The sequence below is a fragment of the Grammomys surdaster genome, unplaced genomic scaffold (assembly GCF_004785775.1).
Source record: "Grammomys surdaster isolate TR1022 unplaced genomic scaffold, NIH_TR_1.0 126219, whole genome shotgun sequence".
NCBI classification, from domain to species: domain Eukaryota; kingdom Metazoa; phylum Chordata; class Mammalia; order Rodentia; family Muridae; genus Grammomys; species Grammomys surdaster.
In genome coordinates this window covers 5,159,160-5,177,037 of record NW_021621022.1, presented here as the reverse complement: position 1 = coordinate 5,177,037, position 17,878 = coordinate 5,159,160, and the positions used below count along the sequence as shown (strand labels likewise).

Here is a 17,878-nt window from a genome sequence, read left to right as displayed (position 1 = left end):
TGTAATGTAAAGATCCAATATGCAGTATATCTGACACGTGATCCCTGTGAAGGAGTTGTTCGACTCCCCAAAGGGTTGCAACCCACAACATAAGCTGAGAACCACTGTTCTAGAACTTTCTTCGTGTCCCACTCCTTCTGGAAGTAGCCCTATCCCTCTGACATTTCCCACAAAGCACATAGAGACAGGTTCAGAGCAGACTCTGAGCTTCTTCCTAGGCTTAGATTAAAAACACCCCAGCCTGCCAGCCTCCCCGCCTCCCCGCCCTCCCCGCCCTCCCCGCCTCCCCGCCTCCCCGCCTCCCCAACCCAGTTTTCTGTCCTCTCTGACACTCTGAATCCACAGTGTTGAGAAGAACTCTTCCACACCAGGCACCCCCATTGTCCCCATGTGTCCGACTTTGGGTCAGTGTTCTATTTCCCTTTGCCCTGGTCTGACCCCTCTATCCCTTTGTTTGACCCTTTGCCATACACAGTTCCTATTGCTCTTTCGGGATATCTTGTTCTCCCCCATGTCACGACCATGTTGTCACCTTCTACAGAGCAGCCTTCACCTCTTCTAGTTCCTCAGCATTCCTAAATAGATATCTTGTTGAGTGGTCTCAGTGCTTGTCACAGTAATGGCACCATGAGCTGTTGCAAGGAGGATAAGAAGTCCAGGCTAGGTTGGGAACATTGTAAAAACATCGCAGGTAGATGGTATCAAGTCAAAAGAATATTCTAGAGATAGCTTCAGTCACAGAAGAACAGAAGTCCAGGCCACGTAGGAGCCAACATGAGGGACATGAAGTCAGATCATTCCAGCCAGGAATGGAGGGAGGAAGAGCCCGATGGTCCCCAGGAAGCAGACAATAATGAACAGCCAGAGGAATATCCGGTCTACCACCATGGCCACATACTTCCAATCTTCCTTCACCTAGAGTTAGAATTGGGCTTACAGTGACAAGAGCCAGGCTTTGGGAAGAGGAAGTGTCCCTCCCACATCCACCCCCATTGAGGTAGCAGTCACCAGGGTTCTTGTGTACCCTATGTGTGGCATAGCCAGGCTTGCGAAGTCAAGGTTATCCCACACATAGAGATGGGTAGAGATAGAAACAGGCTTAGCTCAGGGCTGATACATCCCTGGGAATCTCATTCTATCTTTCCCCATACCCATGCACTGCCAGGTTCCAGAGTCTAGAGGGACATGAGGAGACTCTAAGACCGCCAAGAGGGCACAGGCCTTCAAAATCTGGAAAATCTAAATGTAGTCACATAGCTGCCTAATAATGGGCTATCTCCCCACACAGCTGAAGGGGACAGAAAGAGGCAGATTGTAGCCCAGGGCAAGTCAGTGTGGAAGAGCTGGGGCTTTGCTCTTCAGCTCATAGGCCAAGCCACAGGATCTAAATTCTCAGACATTTCCAAATGAATGGTCAGTGTTCTTCTCTATTCAGTAAGATCATCTTACAGTAGCCACAGACCTTTCACTCCTCCTTTGGTTGGTAAAGGGACAGCCAGGTTCTGAACGCTAAATACTTACTATATGCAGCACTGAGGGAGGGGAGCCCTCCCTGGTTCAGCCAAGAATCTGCAGGGTTTGCAAGTGAATAGGGAAAGTCACAGAATGCCCAGAGCCCAGTGGAGGAGACCCTCTACTGTATTGCAGAGGCCAACGACACACAGAGCTGATGCATTTGTACTTGGTTTCTGTCCCCGCACAAAGCAATCTCTCAATCTCCCTGCCCTGCCCCCACCCTCCTACAGAAAGGCTGCCCAGCAAAAGCCAAAGTGGATGGAGACCAGCATCTGAGCTCCCCAATCTCTGCTCACTCTCTCCCACTTAGATTGAACAGACTGGGATGGGCCCTGTGGGATTCTGCCATCAGCCAGGAAGTGACCAAAGAACTTCTAGCTAGTGTTCCACATGACTGAAGGAAACCGCCCTTACAAGAAGGGAAGGGGTTACCCAAGGGGTAACCTGGGCTGGTATTTTTCCCTGCTAAGCTGTCAGAATCACCCATGGAGGGGCCCTTCCCTCAGCCCAGCTCACCGAAGAGTCAGCATCCTCAGACCTCAGGTGGTCAGCAATGTAGTGCACACCTTCTAGTGCTTTCTGTATCTGAGGTGACAGCAGGATCTCACTAGCCTGGGATGGAGCCTTGACCTCAGGCCCCATGGTCCTCAGATGCAGGCTGCCGTGGCCATAGAGAACACCCATGGAAGAGTCTGAGAGGCCTGCACACATACATATGTTTTCTTCTTCTTCTTCCTCCTCTTCCTCCGTCTCCTCCCTTTCTTCAGCATCCATGTTGGTCTCCAGCCAATGATAAGTGGGGCTGAGCTTCAGACCTGGGGAGCCATGGAGCTCCGTAGGTGGCAGGGGCCGGTTCATCATCAGCCACCGGGGCACCCGGCCTAGCAGGGCCACCCTCACCCAGTTGGGCATGTTGTGGGTGCTGGGGGAGCGGTGGTGCACATTGAGCACGAAGACTGTGATGACAATAGAGAGGGTGACGAAGATCATGGTGAAGAGCAGGTACTCGCCGATGAGTGGGATGACCAGCGAGGTGGACGGGATGATCTCCGTGATGAGCAGCAGGAAGACGGTGAGAGAGAGCAGCACTGAGATGCACAGCGTGATCTTCTCTCCACACTCGGAGGGCAGGTAGAACACGAGCACGGTGAGGCAGGAGATGAGCAGGCACGGGATGATGAGGTTGATGGTGTAGAAGAGCGGCAGCCTGCGGATAACGAAGTAGTAGGTGACGTCAGGGTAGATCTCCGCGCAGCAGTCGTACTTCTTGCTGTTATAGGTTCCAGTGGCGTTGATGATGGCCCACTCGCCGCTCTCCCAGTAGTCTTTCAGGTCTACCGTCCGTTCCATCTGCTCCAAGTCGATCTTGGCCTTGTCGTATGTCCAGGAGCCAAACTTCATCTTGCAGTTCTGCTGGTCGAAGGGAAAGAAGGTCACATCGATGCTGCAGGAGCTCTTGTAGATGGCTGGGGGCATCCAGTGCACAGTGCCCGTGAAGAAGAGGTGAGCCTTGGTCATGTGGGTCACCGCAAACTCCCCATCTGCACTGGGAAGAGGAGACAAGCTGGGGTCCTGCGTATCTGCATCCTCCATGAAGTAGAGCAACTAGGTAAACAAAGTCACTACTGACTAGCTAAGTAAGGGATCCGTGCAAGGTTGTGAATCTTTCCTACAGACAGATGTACCTGAGTTGTCTCTTCAAATGCTACTGTTTTAATTGCAGAAGTAAAAATTTTAAATAAATTTTAAAAATAACCATTTTTGCCATTTGGATGTTTTAATTACATATCTGGCTGTCATAAAGACTGTTCCTTAATTTTACATATTTCAACTCATGGGACATTTATAGTCTGATCCTGGTTTTATCCACTTAGTATGTTGAAGTTTTTATGGGTTTTATTGTTGATTTATGAGACAGGGGTCTTACTAGGTAGCCCCAGATGGCCCACAACTTGCTGGCTGGATTTGAACTTGTGATCCTCCTGCCTCAGTATCTTGAATTCTGGGATAACAGGTGTGCTCCACCATACCTGACTAGAGTAATGATTTTTGAGTGTTTTGATTTCCCTCATGATGCAAATGGGAACTGAGTTCTAGAAGTGGGGGATCCTAGATTTTGTACCCAGATCTTTTGTTCCTTTCCAGAAGAGACTAACATTTTGGCTGGTGAGGAAATGTCCTGTAGTCTGTGAGTTTAGCAGTTTCGTCTACCAGGGCCTGTACTTGAGGGATGTGAGATGTGGTCCCTGTCCTTGGGGATACATGGAAATGAAATATATTCACATGACATTGCCATGCAACTGGACATTTGGAATGCTTCTGAGACCAGGAGGGACTTCTGGCTGGGCTCAACAGGATTACTGTGAAAGCTTCTGTTTAATTAGGCCTTGACCTGGGAGATGGAGACGAGGGCATAAAAACAGGAGGCCTCACAGGAACAAGGAAGAGATTGGCAGGCAGGACTTCAGAGAACTCTCAGTTCTCCTGGATAGAAATATAGTCTAGTCCTTAAACTCCACCCCTAATTCCTACATTCAACCCAAACCTGTAGTGATAATTTTTGTCATTTCACAGAACTACCACTAGATGGCAGAAGGCTCCCATTTGGTGGAAGAGACCATGTGATTTCATTGACCCTTTACCTATTAACCTGGAGGAGGGTGTGCTCCACACGCCCTTTAAATGCCTGCAGCAGTTGGGACGAGCCTTTGTCCTACCAGAAGAACTTGTTGCAATCAGGTATCAGGAACCAGCTGTCTTTATTGACAATCTTGAAACCCAGATATGTTCACTGCTGGGACTTTGCTCTAGATCTGTCAGACAGAAGCAGAAACTGGAAGGATCCTAGGTGCCAGCTCAGGGCACAGAGATGGGGCCTGGGGGTTGGGGGGGCATATGACTCCTGCAGCAGCAAACAGCAGGTGTTTAGGGTTTAGACCACCAGGGGGTTGACTATGGTATCTAAAATTATGTCACACTACCACCACCAAGAATCTTCCATGCCAATAGGATGATCAAGAAGGTAGCAGTGTCTCCCAGAGACACTGCTTTAAAAAGTGTATTAGCAAGAGACACTGCTTTAGAAAGTGTACTAGCAAGAGACACTGCCATCGGTTAAGTATTTAACATCTGTACTTTTCCGTGAAACCTTTCCCAAGCCAAAAGGAAAGAATAGGTTTTAGTTTCTTTTATGAGAAAGTGTGTGTGTTTGTGTGTTTGTGTGTGTGTGTGTTACATGCACATGTGTGGTGGGATGCCAGTGCACATGAGTGTGTGCCTGTGTGCATATATGGATGCATGTTTGTGTGTGTATGTATGTATGTATGTATGTATGAGAGAGATCGAGAGTACTGGCACACATGTGTGATGTGTGCACATGTGTGGGGAGTGCTTCTACATAGTTGAGTGTGTATAGGCGGGGTTGCCTTCAGTGTCTCTCCTTGATCATGCTCCGTCTTTATTTCTTGAGACAGGTTCTCAAGAATCTTAGGCTTGTCATTTTGGTTAAACTGGCCAGTGAGCTCCTAGGATCTGCTTGTCTCTCCTACCCCCAGTGCTAAAGCTTTCTCTCTCTCTCTCTCTCTCTCTCTCTCTCTCACACACACACACACACACACACACACACACACACAAAACATACACACACACATTGAGACAGACAGACAGACAGACAGACAGACAGACAGACAGACAGACAGAGACAGAGCACCATCCATGACCAGCTTTTATGTGACCGCTGAGGATTCAAACTTGGATTTTCTTGCTCGCTCAGCAAGAGTTCTTACTCACTGAGCTTCCTCTCCCATGCCCCTCCCCCAAGATACACTTTAATTAATAAATGGCTTCTTACTTGTTGTAGAGAACAATGTCTGGGATCCAGATCATCTCTGAGGGGACGCGGAGGGAGGTGATGTTGCCAAACTCAGCGGGGTCCCAGCGCAGCTTGTAGTCATTCCATTCCTGCTCGGGGGAGTGGTCACATCAGGGCACTGCCTCACCCTCACCGGGGACCTCAAGATGATCTGAAAGGAACTGTGGGACTTGTAGGACCCCTGAGTCCCTCTTCTAGCCCCACGGAATCCAAAGAGTCTGTGATGCCAGGAAAAAGCTCTGGTGTGGGTATAAGGCAAAGCATTTCTGATAATCAGCCTGTTTTGCTCTGACTTCGGTAGTCAGAATCCCAGGATGCCAGCGCCAGCACACTTGGCCCTCTAGCTGTACCTCTGGCCCTTGTTCGGACGCTCCCCACTTTCTGAATCTGTCACACAGTCACTCCTTCTCCATGCAGGGCTTGCCAGAGATAGCCAGTGAAGCCAGGAGAGTTACCCATGACTTCAAACTATGCTCTGGAGATCTCCCTGTCCAGGTATCTCAGCAGGAAGAGAATGCTCTAAGTCCCAACTATTCTTCCACCAGAGCAGGTCCAAGTGGATTTTAAAACCAGATTTTGTTTGTTTTGTTATTGTTTATTTGTTTATTTAATAGGATATTGTGTAGTGCATGCTGGCCTCCAACTTACTAGGAAGGTAAAAAAAAAAAAATGGCCTTAAACGTTTGCTCCTCAGCCCTTCTCCCAAGCTCTGGGATTGAGTTCATGAGCCCCCAGGCCCAGTGTAATTGGTGCTAGGGAATCAAACCCAGGCAAGCTCTGTATCAAACTGAGCATCAGCCTTTAGTCCTCAGTCCAGAGCCCTTACTCTCTCTGGTCCATCTTTCAGGATTTCAGGTTCATACATTTGGGGACACTTACATCAAATGAGGGCATTTGAATGTCATAGGCCTAAGATAGATGAGTCACCCCTTCACAGATGGGGAGAAAGGGCCTCTCAGTGGGTTAATAACTTCTCCAGCATCTCAGGCTAGTCCCAGGCAGCTGCAGAAGGCCAGGCTCTACCACAGTGCTCTTTCTTCTCCACAAGCCCTGGCATGAGTGACCAGGACAATTGTGGTGATCGAGGATCTAGACCTATCCCCCACCCCCTCCATGACATGACTGCATGCCTTTCAAAGCTTCCTCCTCACTCTGGTTCCCATCAGTTCATCCAAAGAGATGAGGTTCAGAACCTCCAATGACTCCAGAGTGAACAATGTCGGAAGCGATTGGCTCAGACCAGCCCCTGACCCAAGCATCTAGTTTAGAAGTAGCTATCACGCATCCAGAACCAAGTGAGTCAGGGATTGTATGTAGGACCCCCACAGTGAGCAAGGGACCTATTTGAATGATTCTGAAATGTCATCATCTTGGTCTTTGTGGGTTTCTGCCTGCTAGCCTCTGAGTCCGGGCCAGTCTGGTACCCAAAGGGCCAGAGTATGAAGCTGAGGGCAGGGGACCGCTATAGATTCATAAATGTCTACCAGCTTCTACTTTCTGTCTCTTGGGACCCTCACTCAGGGAGGCTTGAACCACCAAGTGAGAATCCATCAAACCTCCTTCCAAAGAGTCCCTAGGGAAGGAACCTGAGAGTGTGTATGGAGGATCCCAGCCTTTTGGAATCTTCCAGAACTTTTCAAATACCAATGTAAAAGACAGACATGTAAGGCAGCGGTTCTCACCCTTCCTAATGCTGTAGCCCTTTAATATATAGTTCCTTATGTTGTGGTGACATCCAACCATAAAATGATTTCATTGCTATTTCACAACTGTTATGAGTATAATATAAATATTTTTGGAGATAGAGGTTTACCAATGAGCTGTGACCCATAGGTTGAGAATTGCTGATGTAATTGAAGCCATTTTAGACAGCAGCAAACTAACCACAGCTGGCCCGGTGCCACCAAGTACCTTAGTCACCATTTGAAGCAGAGAAAGCCATCTGACCACCAAGTCACAAGTGCATGCAGTGTGGTAAATGGGTCATTGCTTTATGCCTGTGAGCTCTGGGGTCATTTGTCAGGTAGCACTGACTCTAAGACACACATAGAAGGAGATGGGTCTTGGAGCTGGGCACACCTGGGTACCCTTGTCCTATGATGACGGGATGCTGATTCAGTGAGTTGTGCTGTAAACCTGGGACAGTGAGATGCTTGCTTCTAGAAAGGTGTCCCTTGGTGATGTGAGTGAAAAGAACAATTGAATAAGAGAATGGCCAAACAAAAACCAGCCCCAGGGAGAGCGGCCTGCAGTACCACAGCTGCCTCACACTTTAGGCGACTACGGATCATAACCCATGAATTTAGCATTTTGCTGCTTGATAAAGAGGGTCCTAGAAGGGACTGGAGACTACACATGTCTACCAGCTCCTACTAGGGAAGGCTTACCTGCTTTAGCCAGACATTTGTGGTCATCATTTGATTCTTCTCATCCTGGGGTAGCAAAGACAGAAAGTAAAGACAGTTGGGGTGAATGATGAACCAGCCCAGAAGATAGAGTGCATAGGAGGCACTTTGAAGATCTACCCTCAGGACACTCAAGTCTAGCCACCCCTCATGTTACCAGCACTCAGATTCTTCAGGGTCACCCGGATCACAGAGGAGGGGGTTTGAACACGTGTTTTAGAAAACCATCTTTTGATATCCTAAACTCTTGGGGGCTCCAAGGCTTGGGAAGGCACCATGGCAACTCAACAAGGTAGCTGCACGCTGTGACCAGGGTGGGCTTTGAGGGCTGGTGGGAGAAGGGCTAAGCTGAATCCAGGGAGGACCAAGAGAAGGATCATGTGAGCTGGGGGCTGCTCAAGGGAATGCAGCATGAAAGGTCAGGCCTACCACATCTATGAGCTGGGCAATGGATAGTCCAAAGCGCACGATGACCACATCGGAAGTGTTGGGCACTGGCCGTGCCCAGCGATTATAGCCTCCAAACAGGTGTTTGAACAGGCGGTCCTCAGCATGGATGTGTGAGCCTTGCTGGGCCAACACTGTGGGATAGGGACAGAAAAGAAAGAATCTGCATGAGATCAAGGAAGTAAGCCTGTGTCTTTCCTTCTACTTCCCATCAAAGCGGTGGCGTTCAACATCATGTAGCCTTGGTACACGGGTGCACATAGGAAGCCCTCTGTAAACCCCATTGGGGATTCCATAGATTAATGCAAAGTGGTGCTTAGCACAGCACCAATAGACTACTCTGTTTGCATAATAACACACTAGGCAAACAGCAAACACTCCTGGTGCCTTCCTGATTTTAAGTAAAAGTCAGGGAGTGAGGGTTGCCACAGTTGAGCAAGAAAGCTCAGACCTAGAAACCAGTCTCAGCCAGAACCAAAGAACCTCGAACAGTATGGGGTGAAGGGAGTGAGAATAGGAGACAGCTGAGAGGGGCTTCACCCACTGCTATGAGCCTGGCTGACAGTGAGATTTTTTTTTCCTTTCCATCAACTTCTACAACAAGCTACTGATGCCACGAGAACATCTCCCATGCAGGGTACCACCCTGAGTTCTTAAATCACCAGCTCTGACCAGTTCTTATCAGCTGTGCAAAGCTCTGCAAAACTGTCTGCAGGGATTTATCATGTCTTTTGCACTATGTTTTGCATAATAGCTCTGCTGTCTGAGTAGGCAAAGCGCTACCTTATAAAAAACCAGAACATCTTCAGCAGCCATTGGGATAAAAAGTATAGAAATGACCATAGCTATTGTGTACATACCCACCTATCTACTCTAGCCTGTGTGCTATGTGTAAGCTTCCTTCATCCCCACAGTAATCTTGAGTGGTCTATGATGATGTTTGCACTTTGAGGTCGGGAACCCTAAAGCTTGGAACAAAAGGCAACAAAGCTGCTAATACTAGAGTTGAAGCAGCCTTTCATCTTCACCCTGTGGCAGTGGCCATGCAGCCGATGACCTTAAGTGCCCTCTGTACCCTTGAGAATGAAGTGGGCTGGCCTTCAGGAGAGTCTACTATGTGGTCTGTGAGCACATAGTGGTGAGAGGAAGTCCTAGTGGTAGTGGTGGTACCCACTCACCTGCTGGCATCAGAAGATAAAGATGTATCCAGAACTGGAGAGCACGATGGGAGGAGGCCATGGCTTCAGAGGGTCTGGTTTCCCTTGGACTACCAGGAGCTGGCTTCTGGAAAGTTCTGTCTCTCTGCAACTGAGTAAGCCAGGGAAGACTCTTAGGGTCAAACCATGTGACATGCAGTGTATTTGTCTTTTCTACTCCATAAAGGTTTAGAAGCTCAGCAAATGGCTGGCTGCAGGCCTGCCTGGCTTATGGGGCTCCTTGGAGGCTCAGCTTCACTGAGGAGACAGACTTCTCCTTCTTTCCAGAGCCACTGGATCATTCGCTACTTAGCTAACAAGCTAAGACATGACTGACCTTCACAACGGAAGGTTCTAGCCTTCCTGTTATCGTGGCCTCAACTTTTCATCTATAAAGTGGGACTAACCACATTGGACACGGTGGTCAGCAGCAGTATTTGGCTACTAGCGACAATGACCCAAAGATGAAGGGAAGCAAATGCCATCAGTGTTGAGCGATGTAACAATGGGATACAATGAAGACATCAGAAAGAATCAAGTACTAACATGATGGTTGCGATTGCTGGGATGAACTCTAAAAACATGCTATGTGAGAGAAACAAGCCCCATATTGAAAGAGTCTGTTAACAGGTGACCTCTGGGACTTGCTGGCCACCCAGTCAAACCTAGTCATTTGAGCCCTAGTCCCAGTAAGAGGTCCTGCCTCAAAAATAAAGATAATACCTGAAGAATATCTGAGATTGTGGCTTCTGAATATATGTGCACACACGTGCACCCCCCCACACACACACATACACAGAGTTTATATGTCCAAATGTCCATGTGTGGTACCTTATGTACACAGACTCAAGATAGAACACTAGCTCTTAGCACAGACATGGTGTTTCCTTTTGACAGTAATGAGAATGTTCTGGATATTCTGAGATGTTTTGGAATGGTGATAGGTGCACAGCATTCCTAAAGTTCAGAATGCCATTCATAGTTTAATATTGTGTGTTCTTAACCATGGCTTCATAAATACGTGTAAGAGGATGCTTTAAACATAGAAGTAGCTACATCCATGCAGGAATCTGGAATCACCATTGTTACCAATGGAACTGTAAAGCTGTTTCCTCTGGTCTTCATCCTTTAGTCTATTCTATCCTGTCCCAAATGACCAGCCGAGAGTCTAGCACCACCAGCTGCTGCTGTCTCTCCTCCAAACTGTCACCGTTCTGCATTGTGCTTCTTACCCCATCCAGAGTCTGCAAACGTAACTTTGAATCCAGGCCATGCCATTAACAGCTCTGAGAGTTCATCTTATCTGTAGGGTAGCTATGACCTTCCAGAACAAGTTCATAGTCCAGTGGTGTCATAGGCATCTGTGTGTGAGCTCCAGAACACTGAAGAGGGGGGCCAGGCACTGGGTTGCTCTGTGGAGGCCAATGCACTGTGACCCAGTGGGAACACATAGTGACTGTCCGTGCCAAGTAGAGAAAGAGTGAACGGGGAATGCCAACATGCTGTAGTTTATGGGACATATTTATTTACTACTATAATTGACAGCTCCAGGGTGTGTTTGGGAGACAAGCCTTCCCACCCCCGCCCCACCCCCACCCCTCACCACCACATTCAACCTCTCCACCCAGCCAGATCCTCCATGAGCAGCCTCCTCTGGGAACTAGCAATGTATAGAGAGACCATCCAGTCCCAACTGATACATTTACAACGGAACTCCTGCACCTGAACTAAGGCTTGGGAGTCACTGTGAAAGGAGGTAGGGAAGATGGTCACAGCCAGAGGAACAGGGAGTTTGCTGTGAGACCGTGTCTCCTAGAAACGTCAGAAGCTACACCCAAGTCTCATCAACATGAACTGAGCAAGGATGACTGTCTTAGTCAGGGTTTCTATTCCTGCACAAACATCATGACCAGAAGCAAGTTGAGGAGGAAAGGGTTTATTCAGCTTACACTTCCACACTTCTGTTCATCACCAAAGGAAGTCAGGACTGGAACTCACATGGCAGGAACCTGGAAGCAGAGCTGACACAGAGGCCATGAGGGGTGCTGCTTACTGGCTTGCTTCCCCTGGCCTGCTCAGCTTGCTTTCTTATAAAACCCAAGACTACCAGCCCAGGGATGGCACCACTCACAATGGGCCCTCCCACTCTTCATCAACTAATTGAGAAAATGTCTTACAGCTGGATCTCAAGGAGGCATTTCCTCAAGGGAGGCTCCTTTCTCTGTGATAACTCCAGCTTGTGCCAAGTTATCACACAAAACTAGCCAGTACAATCACAACGGTAGATATGCAAACATGGAAGGGGAAGCTCATAATGCATCTCCAGCACAAAGAACTACAGTCAGCTAAGGAAAGCTGAGAGTTGGAGAAATGGCCTCCCTCAGGAGAGAGCACACCAGTTAGTTCTCTAGTACCAAATGCTCACCCCTGGAAACATACATAAAAGTATCATTATATACAGCTTAAGCAGGCCATGTATATATATGAATAATTTTTTAAAAGACGCCAGGAATTTGAAAAAGAGCAAGGGGGATGGATGAGCATGGGAGGGTTTGGATTGTGGGGGAGGGGGAAGCAGAAACTATGTGATTACATCGTAACCTCAAAAAAAGGTCTTTTTTAAAAATTGAGATTTTTGTTCATCACCTGCTCCCTTGGAAGAATACTACCCTGACCACCTCTGTGCCTGTGCTACACTCTGCACACCTTTCTCTGCATTGCCTTGGTTACCATAGAGGTGACTGGTTTTGTCCTGACCCCTCCTCAAATGTCCCAAGGAATGGGTTTAAAAAGCTAGTGATTTGCAAAAGGTGTCAGCTCTGGAAAGCTCGTCCAGAACAGCGCCCCCTACAGAGGAGCAACAGGAAGACCTGCCCTGGGAATCTGCCCTCACTGATCATTGGCTATCTCTGGAGCAGCCACAGCCTGGTGTTGGGCCTGCTTCCCTAACTCCAGCTCCTTCAATTCCAGGGAAAGTGATCAGAACCAGCATGTTCTTTCATCTTTATGTTGTCCTCCTGTGTGTCTGCAGTCACCTGTTGTCTCTGGGGGCCTAGATTAGAGGCATTTTTAACTTTTTTTTAAATTTTTTATTGGTTCTTTGTGAATTTCACGTCAGGCACCCCAGTCCCACTCGTTTCTCCATCCCTTCATACTTGCCTTCCACCCTTGCAACCTCCCCCACCACAAAAGAAAAGGGAAAAAAATCATGTAGTGGAAGCAGCACTGTGTCACAGTATGTCCCACAATGTATGTACCCTTTGTCCATACTTGTTTGCTTGCAAATGTTCATTGCAATGAGTCATTGGTCTGTTCGAGGTCTCTGGCTTCTGCTACACTGTGAATACGAGAACCTCATCAGGACTCCTCTCAGACATCCTGTTGTTGCCCTGTGTCATGGAGAACCTTAGTTCTGGATCTGTAGGACCAGCCCCTTCCCATGCTCTAGCAGTTCATGGATGGAGTAGATGCTGGGGTAGACCACAAAGCCCTGGATCTGGGCCTGAGAGGTATCTGAGCTGGTCAGCCTGCCGGCACTCCTTCACCACACCAAGCTTTCTATCCCTGCCCGGACTAGGTCATCCAATGCCACCCCCAGCAAGGGGTAAAGCCAACTCTCCTACTCTCATGACCTCAGGGTTGGCATACCTGCAATCCCCACAACCAGGGCCAGCTCTACTTTCCTGCCCAGCGGAGGTACAGGGCCTGCTCTCCCAAATGTTGCAGGTGTGGAACAGCCAGTTCTTACACTCTCATGATCTTGGGGCCAGTTTTCTTGCCTGCCATAGCTGGTGAGGGACAAAGGTCGCGGAGTAGCAGGAGGGCATGCCTTCCTCATCTGCACCACTGCATAGCAGACAACTTGTGGGGCCCAGGTCTCTCGTGCTTCCACCATCAGGGCTGGCTCACCTGCACTCCCCACCCCCAGGGTCAGCTCTACTGTGCAGGGCCTGCTCTCTTGAATGCTGTAGCCAGTGAGGACAGAGCCAGCTCCCACTCTGATGGGCTCAGAGTCAGCTCTCCTGCCTGTCAAAGGTGACAAGGAGAGAGGGGGAGACCATTTCTCCCTTGCCCAGAGACTTTTTAAAACTTTTTGACACTTTTCTACATTTCTACATTTTGTAAATTTCCTACCATAAGCATAATATTGAGAAGTCTTTTTAGTATGCAGCGACACCCACCGTGTGTTCTCCTCCAGCCTCACAGGTGCAGCTTCACTCCAGATTCACATAGAACTTAGATTCCAGTCCGCCATCTGAATAGATACAAGCAATCAGGGTGACTTGTGTGATGGGAGGAATAGCCTATGTCCCCAAGAGACATAATAAAGAAAGCATTGTCTGTGCTCTCAGTGGAGATCATCTAGCCTTCAAAAGGAAGAACCTGACAGGAGTGAACCTTGAGCATGCTCACTGAAATAAGATAGACACAAAAGGACAAACACTGTGTGACTCCAGTTCTAAGAAGAGGCACCTGGAGTCATCAGATCCCCAGAGACAGAACTTAGAGTCAGGTGGGGATGAGGAGATAGTATTTAAAGTGTAGAATGTCAACTCAGGACGACGCCATGGTGCTGGAGTCTGAGATGGTGGTCTAAGATGGGACACCATGGTGCTGTGTTTGCTGTCTGTAGGCTGAGGGCCTGGCACATGGCACTACCTGGTTTGTTTGTTTGTTTGTTGTTTTTTTAATCACCATAGTAACAGTATATCAGAGTCCATCTGTAATCTCACTAGGTTTAAGACATTTAAACTCTCAAATGTCGCCAAAACTGGGCAGAGGGAGCAGAGGTTCCAAGAAGAGGAGAATCCTGCTGAGAATTCTCTCCTTAGATTGAGGACTCAGAAGTCCTGTTGTAAACTCTTGATTCTTGAAATGAAGACCAAGTTCCCTGCCCACTCTGTGCCTTTTGCAAAATGTGTCTAGGGAGAACAGAGGCCTGGAGAGTTGATGAGGAAGACCAAGGCTTGCCACTGCAGGCAGGAAATGTAAGCAGGGGAAATAGCTGTCATAATCTGGTTACTTAATTTATGTGTAATTTGTATATTGTGCAGTATGTGTGTATGTGGAGTGTGTGTGTGTATGTGTGTGTGTATGTGTGTGTGTGTGTGTGTGTACACGTGAAGGCCCCAAGTTGAAACTGGGGTTCTTCCTCAATCAATCACCACTTTATTTATAGAGGCAAGGTCTCTCACTGTACCTGAAGCTATTATCCAGCTTGCCCTAGGGGACCCCACAGCTCTGCCTCGAACCTGCTAGGATTATAAGCAGCCTCCACACCTGCCTGACTTTTACCTGGTTTCTGAACTCCAGTGCTCACACTTGTATGTCAAGCTCTTTATCCATCATCCCATCTCCCCAGACCCCCAGTGACCCATTCTTTATTCATTTCTTTCCCCTACCCCTACCCTTTGCCAATGCCAGCAATGTATACCCTAAGTAATGGACAGAGATTGAAATCATTTGAATGACAGAGAGGAACCATAAGACAGAACAATTCTAGATAACTCATGAGTCATGAACTCTGAGGTGATCCTTGACATATTTATTTGTCCCCCTTGTTGGCTTCAATGCCCCGGCTCCTTGAGCTTCTCTTCCAGGCTTTAAATAGCCACCCATTCTGGAAGCCCTTCCTTAAGTTTGATTTCTGTGCAGACCCCCAAGAAAGACTATAGCTAGGCTAAGCTGAGAGGCCTGGAGTGGGTGGCTTGTCCTATGCCTTTCTTTCTCTCTTCCTCTCATCCTTTCTACCTTGGGGATCCTGAAGGCCACCAGGCCTTCAAATTTACCTGCACAAGAGAGTGACTTAAGTCTCACTGTCACTGCCACAACCAGCCAGGGGTTATAAAGAGGAGTTACAGAACTCAGTTCCTGGAACTGGAGAGATGGCTCAGTACTTAAGCCCTGGATTCAGTTCCCAAGAGCCACCCACATCAGGCAGCTTACGATGGCCTGTAACCCTAGTTCCAGGGACCTGGTGTTCTCTTCTGCCTTCCACAGGCACAGGGCACCTACATGATGCATAGAGACATACATGCCTGAAACACAATTGTACACATAAAGTAATTGATAATTATAAAAATTAAAAACCTCAGGTCCTTATATCCAGCATCCCATGGGCAAGAAGACACACTGATTTGTTCTTATGCTAGGAAACAGGCTGGGTAAGGACCACTCCAGGGTCCGTCTCATGTTAACATGTCTTCCTAAGAGCAAGTCGTATTGATATCCCTCAGTTTTACAAAGCACATTGGCACCCTTGTGATCCAACATGAGGATTTACGTTGCCCCTGGGAGGACCTGGAGGGAAAGTACTGTCTGTCTCCTATGTGTAATTAAAAATTGCTGCTTGGAGAAGTTGATAAATCTATCCAGTTCACAGAGCGTAGAAATGATAAAACTGAGGCAAACTCAAGCCCCTGCTTCTGAATTATATGGTGGTAGTATCAACCACTTGGGTGACCATACAAGAGTTCACTCAGCAAATACTTGGCAACATTCTAGAAACACAGACACTATGGTCATTATTGCCAAGACACCATCAATACTGGGGTCTGTGATGAACAAGCTGTTCATCCCCAAGCTGGCTTGCCTGGGTCCAAAGTTCTAGAATGTTCTTCTGTGTACAGGCCACTGACTCCTCCTTTTAACTGATACCATGGCTGCAGATTCCAAGATTATGGTCTGAGTGTTATCACAAGGAATAAAGATATGCTCCCTCCTATTAATGAGGCCAGGGATGCAGGAGTGCTGAAGTTGTGCTGTTTATAGACTAGGAAAGAGATGTCTGTTAAGGACTGTCTAGAGCAATGTGTAAATGAGACACCATTGGCTCCAGAGGCTGTGTTTGAGTTGCCTCTGATTTCCACCTTTTGTAATTAGCCTACTGTGATCATTTCATTAATTTGTCACCGGAAACCAAAGAAGAAATTGTTCCGCGTAATCAGTAGTAATTAGAGTAACCTTCCACCACTAGTTACAAAGATTTAAAGTGAAAGGCTCTGGACTCTGAGCCCGAGTGTCAGAGGATTAGCAGTTCTGGGGTACGGATGCTGGTGGAGTGATGTCACTATTTGTTAAGTCTGGGTAAATGCAATCTATGCAAACAATCACACAAACAAAAATTACTCAACATGTAAAGGGCTCAGGTGTGAACCTTCCCATTGGGGTGATACTCACCAGGGTCTACCACACCCCCACAGCCCCAGCACTTATTACAACCTTGCTTATCTACCTCGGTTCAAATCCACGGAAGCCAGTATAACTTGGACCCTCTACCTTGTCCACCTTCCTACTGCAACTGCTTCTTAGTGGCCCACTCATCAGAACACACTCTGTCCTTTCTGGAAGTACTGCCTCTTCCCCCAAACATGCTTAGCTCCCCCTCCCAACTGCCATCCAGAAACCCCTGATGACTCAGCACTACACAGACAACCCCAGTTCTCCACCAAAGAGACCCCCAGATGAGAAGAAATGATACCAGTCATTCATTTCCCAAATAACACTCACTAACACGCTCCAGGGATGGAGGGCTCATGCTTTGCTTCTATGGCTGCTCTGTTCAGTGCTCTGCTCATCACAGGAGAGTAAGCTATCAAGGTCAGGTAGAATCTTGAAGGTTATTTTGCCCTCACCAGCTGAAGCAGTACTTTTTGTCTAACCCCAACCTTGATCCACACAAGCCGTGGAGGACTTGCTACCTTTCATGTCAGTAAATCCCACCATTGTCTGTTCATCTAATTCATGTAAGTGTGTAGAATACTCACTGAATGAAGAGATAAATGAACAAGAGGACCGGAGTGATAAGGATAAACACTACTACAAGACAGAAGTCTCCACAGCCCCTAGGAAGTGGTCTGTTCACAGTGTTCTGAGTGGGTCCAGCAGAGTCAACCAGGAGGCTGAATTTTGCCCAGCAGCAGGTGACTTCCAGCATTCTGACATGACCATTTCCTAAGTGCTCACAAGTTGCTAACTTCCTTCTGAACTCACACCACAGGCTCCCCAAGCATGCTGAGCACCTGTACTTAGTCTAAGCCTCGGAAACGAACAACTTGCTTACCTGTGGTCATAGAAGAAGGTGGGGACCTTGAGGGATGCAGAGAAGCAGCTGGCTGGAGACCGGGGGTGGCTGATGAGGGTCCCTTGGAAGGGGTGACAGGTGCAGATCGGAGCTCAGTCGCTTCAGCTCATGGTTGCACAGACACAGAAACTGGAAGCTTTGGGAGACACTGAAGGGATGAGGGACTCAGGCTAGCTTCCTGGGGCTAGGCGGTCGAGTTCAGGAGAATGGTCAGTTTTCCTGGGGATGGCCAGCTCCAGGAGACAGCGGAGGCTTCACGTAGGTGCCTCCGAAGAAGCTATCTTGGAGAGCCACCAGCACTACGGCTTCTGCAGACTGTGCTCATACTGTGCCTCCCCTCCCCTCCCCTCCCCTCCCCTCC

The 17,878-nt window shown here is 48.2% G+C and overlaps 1 protein-coding gene across 1 annotated transcript; it reads right to left on the bottom strand.

Annotated features, from left to right (window-relative positions):
• Window positions 1-705: 705 nt before the first annotated feature.
• Chrna2 (cholinergic receptor nicotinic alpha 2 subunit) lies at window positions 706-17,732 on the bottom strand. The gene is made up of 7 exons (XM_028758808.1): window positions 17,489-17,732; window positions 9,417-9,546; window positions 8,221-8,372; window positions 7,774-7,818; window positions 5,366-5,475; window positions 2,032-3,061; window positions 706-915 (listed from the first exon to the last, which is right to left on the bottom strand). The coding sequence occupies exons 1-7, from the start codon at window positions 17,504-17,506 to the stop codon at window positions 790-792; spliced, it is 1,611 nt and encodes a 536-aa protein (XP_028614641.1). The 5' UTR covers window positions 17,507-17,732; the 3' UTR covers window positions 706-789.
• Between the last annotated feature and the right edge of the window lie 146 nt (window positions 17,733-17,878).

What these genes read in the sequence shown, in the direction of transcription:
- Chrna2 (XM_028758808.1), bottom strand. An exon ending in TTGCCCAGCTCATAGATGTG is followed by an intron (nt 7,819 to 8,220) that starts GTAGGCCTGACC and finishes TTGCTACCCCAG; the next exon opens with GATGAGAAGAATCAAATGAT. An exon ending in GACATTGTTCTCTACAACAA is followed by an intron (nt 3,062 to 5,365) that starts GTAAGAAGCCAT and finishes TCCTCTTCCCAG; the next exon opens with TGCAGATGGGGAGTTTGCGG.